The sequence below is a fragment of the Erinaceus europaeus genome, chromosome 11 (assembly GCF_950295315.1).
Source record: "Erinaceus europaeus chromosome 11, mEriEur2.1, whole genome shotgun sequence".
NCBI classification, from domain to species: Eukaryota; Metazoa; Chordata; class Mammalia; order Eulipotyphla; family Erinaceidae; genus Erinaceus; species Erinaceus europaeus.
In genome coordinates, this window is record NC_080172.1 from 94,689,893 (window position 1) to 94,704,918 (window position 15,026).

Consider the following 15,026-nt stretch of genomic DNA (forward strand, 5'->3'; position numbering starts at 1 on the left):
ACCTACACACCAGGTAGGGACCAGGGTGTGAATGCAGGTCCTTAAGCATGGTATGGGGTCTGCTCAAGCAGGTGTACCACAGCCCAGTCTTAAGGCCAGGCCCTTATTGGGGATGAATGAACAAAACATCATAGTATATCCATATCAAGGACTGTAATGAAGGATACCAGAAGAGTATAACTACTGAAAGACATTATACTAAAAAAAAAAAAAAAAAAAAAAAAAGAGCGAGAACAGTATGCCATGTGGAAGAAGTCAATTTCACAAAAATCTGCCCACTTTATTTCACTGATAAGAAATATTTAGAAAAGAAGTTTATGGGGACAAATCAAATCAGTGGTAACTTTGGGCTGACTATTTTATATGAATAACTGACAATGAGCACAAGTGAAGTCTTTTAAGTTATGGGGATGTTTTAAGTCTGTTTTGGTAATAAGGACTACATAATCCTATAAAACCCTTAAAAACCAGTGAACTGCAAACTCTTTTGTTTTCTAGTAAAGTTCCATGTCATTCCAACTGTAATGTTCTGGTAGACTTTGTTTTTCTTCCCTTTTCTCTTCTTTTTTATTTTTTCGATAGCAGGTGAAGGGGCCAAATGGTAGCACACACACCTGGTTGAGCACAGATGTTATAATGCTCAAGACCTGGGTTCGAGTCCCTGGTCCCCACCTGCAGGGGAAAAACTTTACAAGTGGTGAAGCAGGGCTACAGGTGATTCTCTTTCTCCCTACCCTCTCAATTTCTGGCTTTCTCAATCTACTAAATAAATATAATTTTAAAAATGGATAGCAGGTAAGAGACAGAGAAAGAAAGAGAAGAGATATCAAGGTCCTGCTTCACTATTTCTGAAGTTTCTCCTTTGCATAATGTTCCTATGCAGTCCTGGGGACTCACACCTGAGTTCTTATACATGATAAAGTTTGTGTTCTACTGGGTGAATCATGAAATGAACAATTTTATGAGATCCAAGTTATACCTCAAAGAAACCATTTTAAACAAATCAGTATGAGATAATAAATAAAAGAAAAAAGCTATGTCAGAAAGCAATGAAATGCTTTAGACTATAAACTACAGTCATCAAGATGGAGGAATAAAAGGAAATAGAATCTTTTAAAAAATGGATATGATTTCAATTTAAAATTCTACTTTTAATTTAAAGTCCTTTGCCCTGCCCACAGACAAAGCAGAGAAGAGGCTGGGCTTGAGGGGAATGATGAGGGAATGTAGAAGTGCAAAGGAATCAGGCTGTGGAAATACAAGGAAATGAGACAAAAGAAGAAGGGATTGGAAGAATACCAGAAAGAAGAAAGTAAGTTACCATAGTTCTTGTATTCACATGAACCCGGGATGTCAAGGTTTGCCTTGTCTGAAAGAATAAAAGTGGCAAATCAAAAAGCCTATGAAAAACTATAAGCAAAGCAGCAAAACTATTTAATAATTGCATAGGTATATATAATGTGGTCTGATGGCTAAACCTTCAAGACATCCTGAATTACTATGGAAATAAAAGATGCTCTTGCCACATTCCAAAGGAATTAAGTTTTTGTTACTTCTCATCCAAAGCAAGACAGATTAATGAATGCTACAATGTTAATGAGTTTACTGTTCCAAGCACTAGTTCAAATACCCTCTTTTTAAAAATGAAATATTCTAAAATTCCATTTGCCACTCACTGAATGATGCACTTTGATTGTAAAAACGGCAGGTTCTTTTCAGTCCAGCTAATATAGTAAGATTGCTGAACCACAAGTCGACTCTGAGCTAAACAACTTTTCAATTTTGAACAATTACTTTCCTGGCAATCACGGCCAAGCTGAGACAAAATTATTGCACAGACGGGATTCAATGATTTAAGTCCTCATTCCACCCTATTATTCAAGGCTGTTCAGTGATATAACAAGTCAGCCCCATGATCAATACATATGCAAAGTAACAGTTAACCAAGCACAATCCCATGTTCTTTGGTTTCCCACTCTTATCACAGCATGCATACACATCCTCTCCCAGATAATCACTCAGCTGAGCATCATTCTTTCTTCTTTTGTCTGTAACATGTTTCAGCAGTCAACATACAGTGTAGATACATGCAGGACTGAATAATTTGGGACCAAAAACCTAGGAAAAGCGTCCTTATGTTATTTTGAATTGTAGATTCATCTCAATTAATAATTGAAAATTACACTTAAAAAATACATGTAGGGCACTACCACTACAGAAATGCATTTATGTCACTATCATTAGTTTGACTATCATCGTATCATAAAAATGTTAAGAAATCTTTTGCTATAGAAAACAGCTAACTAGACTGAATAGTACAGAGCAAGGGTCCTTCACCTCACCAGGAGAGCATGGCTTTCTCTGACCTTGCCTAGAGCTAGATGGGTGACCTTGGAAAGACACTGTGGCTCTGGAGACCTCTCATTTCCCAAATCTGCAAAATGAGAGGGGAGAACTCTCAAATAGCAAAATGAGACAACCTAAACTGTAGTTCAGCCAAGTTGTAAGATAGAAAATATTAGCTCCTGCCTCTGACTGAGAACTGATTTTATAGATAAATGGTATGTATTGTAGGAAACAAAACATGTGTTTTACTTAAAGTTAAAACATTCAAACACTGAATTTTATGTTGGAAAGTTTTAAACACCCAACATCTAAATACATGGAGTTTCTCATTTTAAACCTTTTTTTTTTCTTTAGAGCCAGGGCCCTACACATGGATGAATTTACTATTTCCAGGTTCAGGTTGCTTTTTCATAGAGACAGAGATAGCAAGACAATCAAGACAGAGAGACGCATCGCCGAACTGGAGCTCCCTCTAATGCCATAGCAACATTAATGGTGCTATCCAGTATCGAATCTGAACAGTGCAAGACAGGTACAGGCCTGTATGGTAAGCTCTCTTTCCAGCTCAATGGACTTGAATATGTTGTTAATAGACACTGTTTGTAACTGCTGGGGGAAATTAGAAAAGCCAAGATAAACAATCACATGTTTTCACTAACTCTCCTCTTCATCCCCAGGTTTACGCCATGATTGCACAGATACAAATATATCTTTAATTAGTAAAAACAACATTAGTTTCTCAAAAAAATTTCTTAAGCATGGAAATAAATATAATTTTTAAACGTCTTCGTTTCACTGCTATTTCACAGAACTAAGTGCTGATAAAAATCACATCAGTGTAATTTTTTAGACTTAAGAATTTTAACAGTGGGCTAAAATTAATACATTTCTAATAATGACTTGTTCTTTGAAAGTTTAAATCTCCTAAAAACTTAGACCAGGGAGAACAAAAGCAACTGGTGGTGGTCCTTTATAAGATACAGCTATAAGTAAATAGTATAAGGGCATAAATTATGGTGAGGTCTTGTATGCTACAGAGAATCTTAACAATGGGATTTTCAAAATTAACCCAATTGTCAAGCGATTTGGTTATAGCTATAACTATCTACTGCTTCCTGCAACCATGTAACAGCAGGAACCTTCCTGTTTATCTATAAAGCCCATATTTCTCCCAGTCCTGAGACTTCTAGGGTGGAGCTCACTTTCCTGCATGCTTCTCCCAATTAATACCAATTTATACTACACCTGCTGCAATCAATGCAACCAGTACCACCTTGGCACGTTTCACTTCGGACTGCATCCAGAGATGTCAGGCATGGAATTTCAATCCGCCAGCTTCACTACTCTGGTGAGACCATTCCTTAGCTCACAGGACTCCTTAAATTCATTTTGGGTGGTGCACTTCTTAACAAACCTCAAAACCTAGATATAGGCCAGGGCCCATGTGATAGGGCATATGCACATATATCCAGAAGTTGAGGGAAAAACATATACCTTAAAGCAAAAGTGCACAGGTTTAAAGTAGTCAATAAATGTAGCAAGCAAACAGAAAGACCTAAAAAGACACCATAAAGTCCCTAATGAGATAGTCTCTACTTAGACCTAAATACCCTCCTCACCTACCTTCTACTGCACATTCCTTAATCACTCCAAAGCTAACTTTGTCAGACAAAGTAAGAACTATAAAAGCTGAATAAGGGCAAGAGACTGGCATACTTAATGATGACTCTTCAGTCACCACCAGGCCACCCCATCATCTGGGGCCCTAGTCAGGGAATCATGGGATTCCCACACAGACATGTGGGCCTACACCTCTAACAGATCCCTCTCACCACTGTCACTGGACATCTCCATCAGGGACAACATAATGGATCCCTCTGTGGGCCCCTATCAGACCTGGCCTTCAATGTGGATCAACAATGGTAGGGTTTTCCAATCTCTGAAGGGAAGTTGGATAGCATACTCTGCCCAAGGATGATGGGTCCATCATTGGCGCAGCCTGGAATGTTCCTAACCATGACCATGGAATGTGAGCTCAGACCTATAGTGATGCGGAGGTTACATAGGCCCCAATGCTTAATATGGGGCCCAGATAAAATCGATGGGGTTTACAGTCAACAATATTTATATACTTTGCGCATATTTGGGAGCTACTCTCTGCCCTGACCCAGGTTTCTAGTCCTTTTTCCAACTATAACACCATCCCCCCAGACAATAACTTAGGTCACCTGCATATTAGATGTCAGGCACAGGCAAAAACTAATTGGCTCATGGTCCACTTGGAATATACCTAAAATAGACCTATTAGCTTTTTCCAAAATGGAGACCCCAAATCTTCATCTGCAATATTCCAGCCTTTAGGTTCATGATTAGTCAACAATTTGCTCTGCTTTCTATCTTAATTGTTTTTCAGCCACCAGGTTCCAGATGCTACCACGATGTCAACCGGACTTCCCTGGGCAGATGTCCCCACCAATGTGTCGTGAAGCCCCTTTTCCCCAGAGCTCTGCCCCACTAGTGAAAGGAGACAGGCTGGGAGTATGGATCAACCTGTCAACACTCATGTTCAGCAGAGAAACAATTACAGAGGTCAGACCTTCCACCTTCTGCACCCTATAAAGACCCTGGGTCCATACTCTCAGAGGGATAAAGAATAAGAAAGCTATCAGGAGAGGGGATGGGATATGGAGTTCTGGTGGTAGGAATTGTGTGGACCTGTACCCCTCTTATCCTATGGTATTATCAGTCTTTCCATTTTACAAATAAATTTCTTTTAATTATCTTAAACTTGCTAGAGCATCCACATTACCATTTGCAAGGACCCAGGTTCAAATCTCTGGTCACTACCTGTAAAACGAAAGCTTCACAAGTGGTGAAACAGTGCTGAAAGTATCTAGGTGTCTATCTTTATCTCTCCTTATCTCCTCTTTCCCTCTCAAGTTTTCCGTTTTTTTTTTTATCAAAAATAAAGAATAAAAATAAATAAAGAGTTGCCATCTAGAAAACAAGCCCCAGAAGGACTTTGGTGACAATTAAATAACAATAAATAATAGTAATAATAATAGAGATTATCATTATTGTACACTAACAAATATGAATCTATAATCAAATGAAGGCAGAAATGCACTAGAAACCATTAAGCCAAATCACATACTTGTTTATTTCTGTGTGAGACACCCTGAAGTTTATTGAATTTGTGACCTCTTCCTCACCATAATTTTAAAGAAAAAAACTTGTCAACCTTATATATTTCATTTGCATAATGTAGGACATAATTCGCTGTGGCAAGTTAAATAGTTAACTTGTAATCTGAGGGACAGTTTATTCATGCAACATTTTAATGATCATATATCTCTAACCCAAAATTAATCTGTTACTGGGTTAAATCACACCAAATTCTTTCTCCTGCAGTCCACAGAAGTAATTGCTGCTTCAGTTTCAATCATGGAGCCATAAATCTAGATTTACTTTTAGGTAGCTGGTTTATAAGTCCCTGGATATGCATAATTTCATAGAATGATTGAAGTCATTTTGATACTATATCAACAAGGGCTTATCTATGCAGCGTTGACTTAAAGCATTTTTTTTAATTTACATTACATGTGTACCATTTTCAAGTAGTTTGCCTTTGTAGACACAAAGGTTTTCTCCACCACAATGTTGCTGATAAACTTTTATTTCATCAGGAAAGTCTTGGTGATCATAAGCTAGGCGCACATTTTTCCCCAAGTAGACCATTGTAACAGCTGCATTGCTATGGGGTGATGGTTTATAAATATTTCTCGATTCCTAGAATAAATAAAAAGGGTAAATTTATTAAGTAATCATTTTTCTAATCAGAGTGTGATGACACTGTAATATGAACAATAGAAAAGGCTATTTTTACATACCTAGAGATGAAACCTTTCTAAGATGCACAAAGTCAGACATACTGCAAAATACATTCCTCAACAGGATTTATGTATCTTGACTTTATATTTTTAATGTTCATGCTAAGAATTATATAAACTTTAAAAAAATTTATTATAATTTTGTGAGTGTTTTATACACACAATAAATATATCATGCTAAGAGGAAATCACTCTTGACTATTAACTGGCTCTCAAATACAAATTTAAATCAAAGTAAACAAGTGGTGAAATAGCTTTGTTCGAATTTAAATTAACATTGGTTGTGATTTCTGTAATTTTTTTTTCTGCCTGAGAACTTTGTATTTGAAAACTGACAATTCATCCTTCCTGGGGGTTATTTACATAAGCAGGAGATGCGCCCTTTTGTCTACTTCCATGGTCACTCTGAAGAGAAGGAACAGTGTGTGTTGTGTTTCTGGGATAATCCAGTTTCACAGAAAACATTCAGTTTATTAAAAAACAAGCATTTTTGATAGTTTCAATATCAAAAATATGACAGAAACAAACAAAAAAACCACCTTACTAATTTCTGCTGTACTCTGGCATCAACCAGTTCTTAAGCAATAAAATTATATGTCAGAAATCAAAAGAAATACCCTGTGCTTTATCTCCTTGCTTATATTCTGAGTTATTTCAAAATGGTAAATGAGCAGAGTGCTTGTCTCCTTTCAAAAAAGATGAGGAGGAAAGAGGAACAGAAAAAGAAAGTGGAGGAGGCAGAAAACTAGAAATAGCTGGGAGATCTTAGAGAATACTGCTGACTTCTGGAGTTATGTAGAAGCAAGGCATTGCTGTTAAACTTCACTTTTCTAAAACCATTTCTTAACTATGTGGAAATGTGTAGAGTGTGCAACTTTCAACAAATTCATAACAATTATTTGAATTTCATTTTATTAAATTATAAATGCCTTTGAAGCATATATCTCTTAAAGAAGAACAAAGATACATCAAAAATTTCTGAAGTAGTGGCCCTGGAAGTAACACAGCAGATAGAGTGCTAGACTTAAAGGGAGAAGGTTCCAAATTTGATTCTTGGAAATACGCATGCCTGAGTGTTATGCTCTGGCCTCTCTAAAGCCTCTCTCTCCCTCTCCATCTCCCTCTCTCCCCACCTCTTTCTCTTTCTTTCTCCCTCTCTCTCTCGTTCATTAATATATTGATATTTTTTACAGATTTTTAAAAAATATTTATTTATTTACCTTTATGTTGCCCTTGTTGTTTAACATTGTTGTGGTTATTGATGTCGTTGTTGTTGGATAGGACAAAGAGAAATGGAGAGAAGAGGGGAAGACAGAGAGGAGGAGAGAAAGACAGACACCTGCAGACCTCCTCCACCGCCTGTGAAGCTACTCCCCTGCAGGTGGGGAGCTGGGGATTCCAAGCGGGATCCTTTCTCTGGCCCTTGCACTTTGTGCCACGAGCGCTTAACTCGCTGCGCCATCGCCGAACTCTCAATATATTAATATATTTTTTTAATTCCCAAAAGAAGGGGAGTCGGGTGGTAGCACAGTGGGATAAGCGCAGGTGGCACAAAGTGGAAGGACCAAAGAAAGGATCCCTGTTTGAGACCCTGGCTCCCCATCTGCGGGGCAGTCACTTCACAAGTGGTGAAGCAGGTCTCCAGGTGTCTGTCTGTCTTTCTTGTCTTCCCCTCCTCTCTCCATTTCTCTCTGTCCTATCCAACAATGATGACATCGATAACAACAACAATAACTACAACAACAAAACAAGGGCAACAAAAGGGAATAAATATTTTTTTTAAATTCCCAAAAGGAGAATATGCAGATAGCATGATGTATGTGCAAAGAGATTTCATGATTTCATGCCTGAGGCTCCAAGGTCCCAGGTTCAGTCCCCTGCACAACCATAGCACAGAGCTGAGCAGTGCTCTGACGAAAATAAATAAGTACATAAATACTTAAATAAATACATAAGTAAATAACATTTTATTTTATTATCTTTATTTATTGGATAGAGACAGCCATAAATTGAGAAGAATGGGGAGATAGAGAGGGAGAGAGACAGAGAGACACCTACAGCCGTGCTTGTCAAGTTTTTGCTGCAGATAGGACTGGGGGCTTGAAACCAGGTGGTTGTGAAGCACTATAACATGTACCCTTAACCAGGTGTGTGCAGCTGGCCCAATAAACATTTTTGAATGTGCTTTTTTTTTTTCTTTGACTGCAGGGTTTTTGCTAGGACTTGGTGCTTGCACCACTAACACACTACTCCAGGCATTTTTTCCCTCTTTCTTTTTTTTTTTTAATATATGGGACAGAAAGAAATTGAAAGGGGAGGGGGATATAGGAATGGAGAAAGGAAGAAATAAAGAGAGAGAGAGATAAAGGAAGGATGGAAGAAGGAAAGAAGCCTGCACACCTTCACAATTCATAAAGCTTCCCCCTTCAGGTGGGAAATGAAGTTCAAACCTGGGCTTTGTACATGGTAATGTATATACTCAACCAGGTGTGTCACTGCCCACTGCCTAAACATGTCTCTAAAGATGTTTTTTTAAAACTTTCTGAAGGATCCACTAAAAATATTTCTATCTCCAAATTCACTCCCTTTCACATCAGAAAGATGTTTTCTCATTGAGAGAAATTGTTCTCTGAAGCAAAACCCAGAGACACTAAATCGGATTGTCTAACATTCTGCAAATGAAAAGCCCAGAAAGTATAAATGCAGGTGGCGGGGGGTGGGGGGCTGAGATTTAAAATTCAAGCAAATAATCTGGTATGTGGAAAAAAAAACTCCCAAATAGAAATATATCAACAGAAATATATGGGAGACATGAAGATCCATGACGGTAAATCAGCCAATTGGATAATTCTTTGCAGACTGTGAACATCTCTGAGTCACAGCTGAAAGCTAAGGGATGATGGCTGGTCTATCTGTTCTTTGTAAAATCATCCATGTTTTCCCCTTTCCCTGAGCTAATGTAGAGCTGTGACATGCATGTGTGCAGCCCACAGCACAGCCTAAGGCAAACAAAGGTCCAAGATCACTAGAACATTTAAGAAAATAAAGGATTAACTGAAAGCATTCCCCTTTTGTCAATATGTTCTAAAGTGGCACAGATTCAGAGGTAAGCTTGAGAGCTTCCAGACTATAACCACTAAATGGTTATAGCAAAGGGAAAGTCTGTCTCCTATGTACAAAATGAAAAACTGGCAGAACAAATGTTTACAGTCATGAAATGACAATTCCTTGGTGCTTTTTATTTGCTTATTCCTGTGGTTTTTGCTTTGTTTTATATTTTTCTGCTAAAATATACTCCTGACAGAACCATCTCTTCCCTCTTGGGTTGGGTTACTTTACTCCTTTCTAAGATATCTTCCAGTTATTGTAGCCATGTAACCTTTCCTGGGTCCTGATGGGAGGTTCAAATGACAGCTCCTGATTAAACACATGTACTTGGAAATGAACGGTTAGATTTCAGCTGACTAAATGTTCTCTATATTGAAGTATCTTCCATGGTTATAGTTGACCATACTAGTAAGATTTTCACATGATTCCTAGGCCCTTTCCTCTGTCCTCAAATATGGAATATCAAAATCTTCCATGGAAACTCATTTCCATCTTAAGAATAAGAACAAGCACTCACAACCATATATAACTAGAACTTATTCTATTTTCTTATCAGTTGCTTATGATTTTTCTCACATTCCTCTTTATATTTCACAGACAAATACAATCTGAGCTGAAAAACAGCAGTAGTTCACTAGTCTGTTGATATATATGATTCAATATTCGGTTCATATACTCAGTTGTCACTGAGATCTCTCTCATCCTTGCCCAGGTTTGTGTGAGGGGTGTATTTGAGAGCTTTATATATGGAATCAAAGTGCTTGTTTTTTTTTTTAATTTTTGGTTTTTGTATAATGTTAAACATTCATTTGGTCAGGCCCTGGAATATTTTGGGTTCTGTGTAGTCTTGCCTGGGCCAGAGTAAAATGTGCCTACATAATATGGTGATTATAGGATTTACTATCCAAACTAGGATGCAAAGTGAAAAAGCTGTTACCAATAATTATTCTATGAAAAAGAGCACAGGGGCCGGGTGGTGGCACACCTGGTTGAGCGCACATGTTGCAATGCACAAGGACCCAGGTTCAAGCCCACGGTCCCCACCTCAGGGTTGCAGGTGTCTTTCTGTCTCTTTCCTTCTCTGTCTCTCCCTTCCGCTTGATTTCTGACTGTCTCTACCCAATAAATAAATAAAGATAATAAAAAAATTGTAAAAAAAAAGCACAAATATGAACTACTGGCAAAATAGGAAGCATAGTTACCCTACTAATTGTTCTCCTGACTTCTAATTTGTTTTTCCTTAAAATTTCATTCCTGATACGTCTAGAACTTCTTAAAACACAGAATGAGTCTTTTTAATACATAAGCTGTCTTTGATATGTTCTCTCCCAAAAGCCTAGACCAGGGAGAACAGAAGCAACCGACAGCACAGCTATATACAAGATGCTGGGTACTATACCCCAAACCCTATCAAAGGGATTTTCCAAAGTTAACCCTATCACCAAATAATGTGATGATAGCAATAACTATCCATTGTCTTCTTGAACCCTAAGACAACAGGAACCTCACATTTCCACTATAGAGCCTATATTTTCCCCAGTCCTGGAACCTTAGGGTGGGGCCCACTTTTCTGCATGCTGCTCTCAATTCAAATCAAATAATATTGTATCTGCGAATCACAACCTAATCAACACAACAAGTGCCACCCCAGCATGCTTCACTTCAGACTGTGACCAGAGACTTCAGGTATGGAATGACAACCCTTCAGCTTCATCACTCGGGTGAGAACTTTCCTTTCATAGTATTCTTTAATTCCATTACAGGTGTTCCACTCCCCAATAAAGTCCCCAAACCTAGATATAGTCCAGGTTCCCTGAGATAGAGCATAGGTTCACCCGTGCCCATAAAACTAGGGAAAAAATATATACCTGAAAGCAGAAGTACACAAGAGCATGCAGGGAATACCCCCAACACTTCATCTGCACTATTACAGTCTTTAGGTCCATGATTGTTCAACAATTTGTTTGGCTTTGTATGTTAACTCTCTTTTCAGCCACCAGGTTCCAGATGCTGACCAGACTTCCCTAGACAGACGACCCCATCAATGTGTACTGGAGCTCGGCTTCCTCAAGAGCCCCACCCTACTAGGGAAAGAGAGGCAGACTGGGAGTATGGACCGACCAGTCAACACCCATGTTCAGCTGGGAAGCAATTACAGAAGCCAGACCTTCCACCTTCTGCAACCCATAACGACCCTGGATCCATACTCACAGAGAGATAGAGAATAGGAAGTCTATCAGGGGAGGGGGTGGGATGTGGAGATCGGGTTATGGGAATTGTGTGGAATTGGACCCCTCTTATTCTATGGTTTTGTTAATGTCTCCTTTCTTAAATAAATAAAGAAAAAAATTTTCCTTCCTTCTGGCTATCAGGTGATCCACTATCGCTAAATTGATGTGACTCTTCTGCTTAAAACCCTGCAGCCATCTGGAGGCCTCTATGTGTATATGAAGTTCAACATTCTTTGAATGTAAAATATCTTATACTCTAACAGTCTTTACACCATTGTAATTTCTTGGTTACAATTAAAAATCTAACAGTTGAGCTAATTATATGGCTCAAAGATGACCAACTTGCTTTAAGTCTCCAAGATTACAAGAGTCACAGGACACCAAAGGGATCTCCTCATATTTCTCTCTTGGTCAGCGTCATGCCAATTGGTCAGTGTTGTATCAATCTTTAAGCCTCTGGAATCTTACCTAGTAAGGGGCTAAAACATTTCACCTGACAAGAGAATGATTAAGCATTGAGCATTGTCTGTTGGTGAGATAAAAGCTACGGTAGCTGTCTCTGCTCTATATTAATAGGTACAGTTTAGGTATCAGAACACAAAAATTCATATATGGAGTCCTGATAAATAAAATACCATATGTGGTGATTAAGTTTTGATAACAATTGATCTCAGATACATAAATAAATAAGTAGCATCCAAACAGTTGGGCCAACCCATGCTGACACTCATGGCTCTTAGGGAGAGAGGATTCTGAGGAGACAGAAAAGCTTTTCAATGCTTAGAGCCTTGAAGGGGTTTCAGAAAGCAGCAGATCGTGATGAAAATGTCTTATTATACTTATTAGATTCCTCCCTTTCCTAGGAATTTTTTCTCCCTCTATTTTTTTAAACTTCCTCTTCTCACTTTCCTTTTGTTTATTTTTCTGATTACTGTGTAACTCAGATCTCATACTTGTTCCTGAGATGACAGACCATGTCTCAATCCCCTCAGAGGAAATAGAATTTTAGATTTTGGAGGACACAGAAGACTTCCCAGTCTTAACTTTACACAGAATAAAGTCAATAGGTTTGTTAACATCCAGAAATTATGTAGCTGGATTTTGCTTTTGATAAGAAGGTTCTTCTCAATTTTGTTGTTGTTGTTGTTGTAACTGGGTCTGCTCTTAAATTCCAACTGTTGCAATGACACCCACAAAATCTTTCATGCTTCCTTCTAGGGCTTTGCCCTGCGACTCCAGCTGCTGAGATATTTCGACTGTTGAATTGGCTTTTAAAGCTATTTTTAAAAGCTCTTTTTAGTGACATAGTTCCTAAACTGCAATGCTAATTTTGAGCTAAAACATTGTCTAAAGGAAAATGTTTCCTGTAATAAATCAGGCCAATTATGGAATATGTTGTATTATCACATATTAAAAATCATGCTGATGTTTTCCTTTACACTCTCAAATCTCAGTTAACTGCTGAGAAAAAAAAAAAACGGGACTGAAAAATATCAAGATTATATTTTGACTAGGATAAAAATTTAAAATATATATTTTTAATTAAGTCAAACAAGAAGTATGCAGTTTCTCTGGCAAAGCTACTATTTGTTAGACTTTATTTGTTGTTGAATAAAAGAGTCCTATCTAAAAAAAAGAATAAAATATTTTCATGATATTTAACAAACCAAAAAGATACAACTTTTAGAACTTAATTTTTTTCTCAGAGAATAAAGCAATACCTATGTATGAATGATAAAGACTTACTCAGATTTAATTTAATCAAATGCCTGGCCTCAGCATGCTTTGAAATCTGAGTAGAATTAAGAAATTATAAAGGTACATGAATACTTATAGCAAGCAGAACATAGTACCAAGCATAAGGAAAGTAACGCTATTCTTGTAAAAAGATGGAATTGTGCCACAATATATAGAAGAAATACATTGTAGAGCACACACATTTTTCAGAGGTAAGTAGGAAAGTTGTGTGTGATAATGTATCCTTCTTATTTTTTCAGGCACTCACAGGCAATTACAAGGAAAATTATTTTGCCTTCCTGAAAGAGACAACAGCTTGAGTAGTTGATTCTTGTGTTGAAGCAACACCTGACCATTCACAAGTAAAATTTTCAAAGATTTGAGAAAAAAGAAAGATTTCAGTATATTCTATGTAATTTGGAATCACAGATTACAATGTAGGCTTTAAATTCAGTCTATCCCACACCTATGGACATCTAATCTTTGATAAGGGGGCCCAAAGGAATAAATGGAAGAAGGAGGCTCTCTTCAATAAATGGTGCTGGGAAAACTGGCTTGTAACATGCAGAAGAATGAAATTGAACCACTTTATCTCACCAGAAGCAAAAGTCAACTCCAAATGGATCAAAGACCTAGATGTCAGACCAGAAACAATAAAATACTTACAGGAAAACATTGGTAAAACAGTTTTCCACCTACACCTCAAGGACATCTTTGATGAATCAAACCCAATTGCAAGGAAGACTAAAGCAGAAACAAACCAATGGGACTACATCAAATTGAAAAGCTTCTGCACATCCAAAGAAACTATTAAACAAACAAAGAGACCCCTCACAGAATGGGAGAAGATCTTCACATGCCAGACATGAGAAAAGAAACTAATCACCAAAATATATAAAGAGCTCAGCAAACTTAGCACCAAAAAAGCAAATGACCCCATCCAAAAATGGGTAGAGGATATGAACAAAACATTCACTCCAGAGGAGATGCAAAAGGCTAACAAACATATGAAAAACTGCTCTAGGTCACTGATTGTCAGAGAAATGCAAATTAAGACAACACTAAGACACCTCACTCCTGTAAGAATGGCATACATCAAAAAGGATAGCAGCAACAAATGCTGGAGAGGTTGTGGGGACAGAGGAACCCTTTTACATTGCTGGTGGGAATATAAATTGGTACAGCCTCTGTGGAGAGCAGTCTGGAAAACTCTCACAAGGCTAGACATGGACCTTCCATATGATCCAGTAATTCCTCTCCTGGTGTTATACCCAAAGGACTCCATAACACCCAACCAGAAAGAGGTGTGTACTCCTATGTTCATAGCAGCACAATTCATAATAGCTAAAACCTGGAAGCAACCCAGGTGCCCAACAACAGATGAGTGGCTGAGAAAGCTGTGGTATATATACACAATGGAATACTATGCAGCTATCAAGAACAATGAACCCACCTTCTCTGACCCATCTTGGACAGAGCTAGAAGGAATTATGTTAAGTGAACTAAGTCAGAAAGATAAAGATGAGTATGGGATGATCCCACTCATCAACAGAAGTTGACTAAGAAGATCTGAAAGGGAAACTAAAAGCAGGACCTGACCAAATTGTAAGTAGGGCACTAAAGTAAAAACCCTGTGGTGAGGGGTAGACATGCAGCTTCCTGGGCCTGTGGGGGGTGGGAGTGGGTGAGAGGGATGGGTCACAGTCTTTGGGTG

The 15,026-nt window shown here is 38.1% G+C and overlaps 1 protein-coding gene across 3 annotated transcripts in view; it reads right to left on the reverse strand.

The window, feature by feature from the left end:
- The window catches only part of ERICH3 (glutamate rich 3), a 118,685-nt gene that overhangs the window by 49,740 nt on the left and 53,919 nt on the right, over nucleotides 1-15,026 (reverse strand). For all 3 annotated transcript variants that reach the window (XM_007528116.3, XM_060202184.1, XM_060202183.1), the window contains one exon: nucleotides 5,955-6,135. In XM_007528116.3, the coding sequence (XP_007528178.3) occupies nucleotides 5,955-6,135 (181 nt within the window). The remainder of the gene's footprint in view (nucleotides 1-5,954; nucleotides 6,136-15,026) is intronic.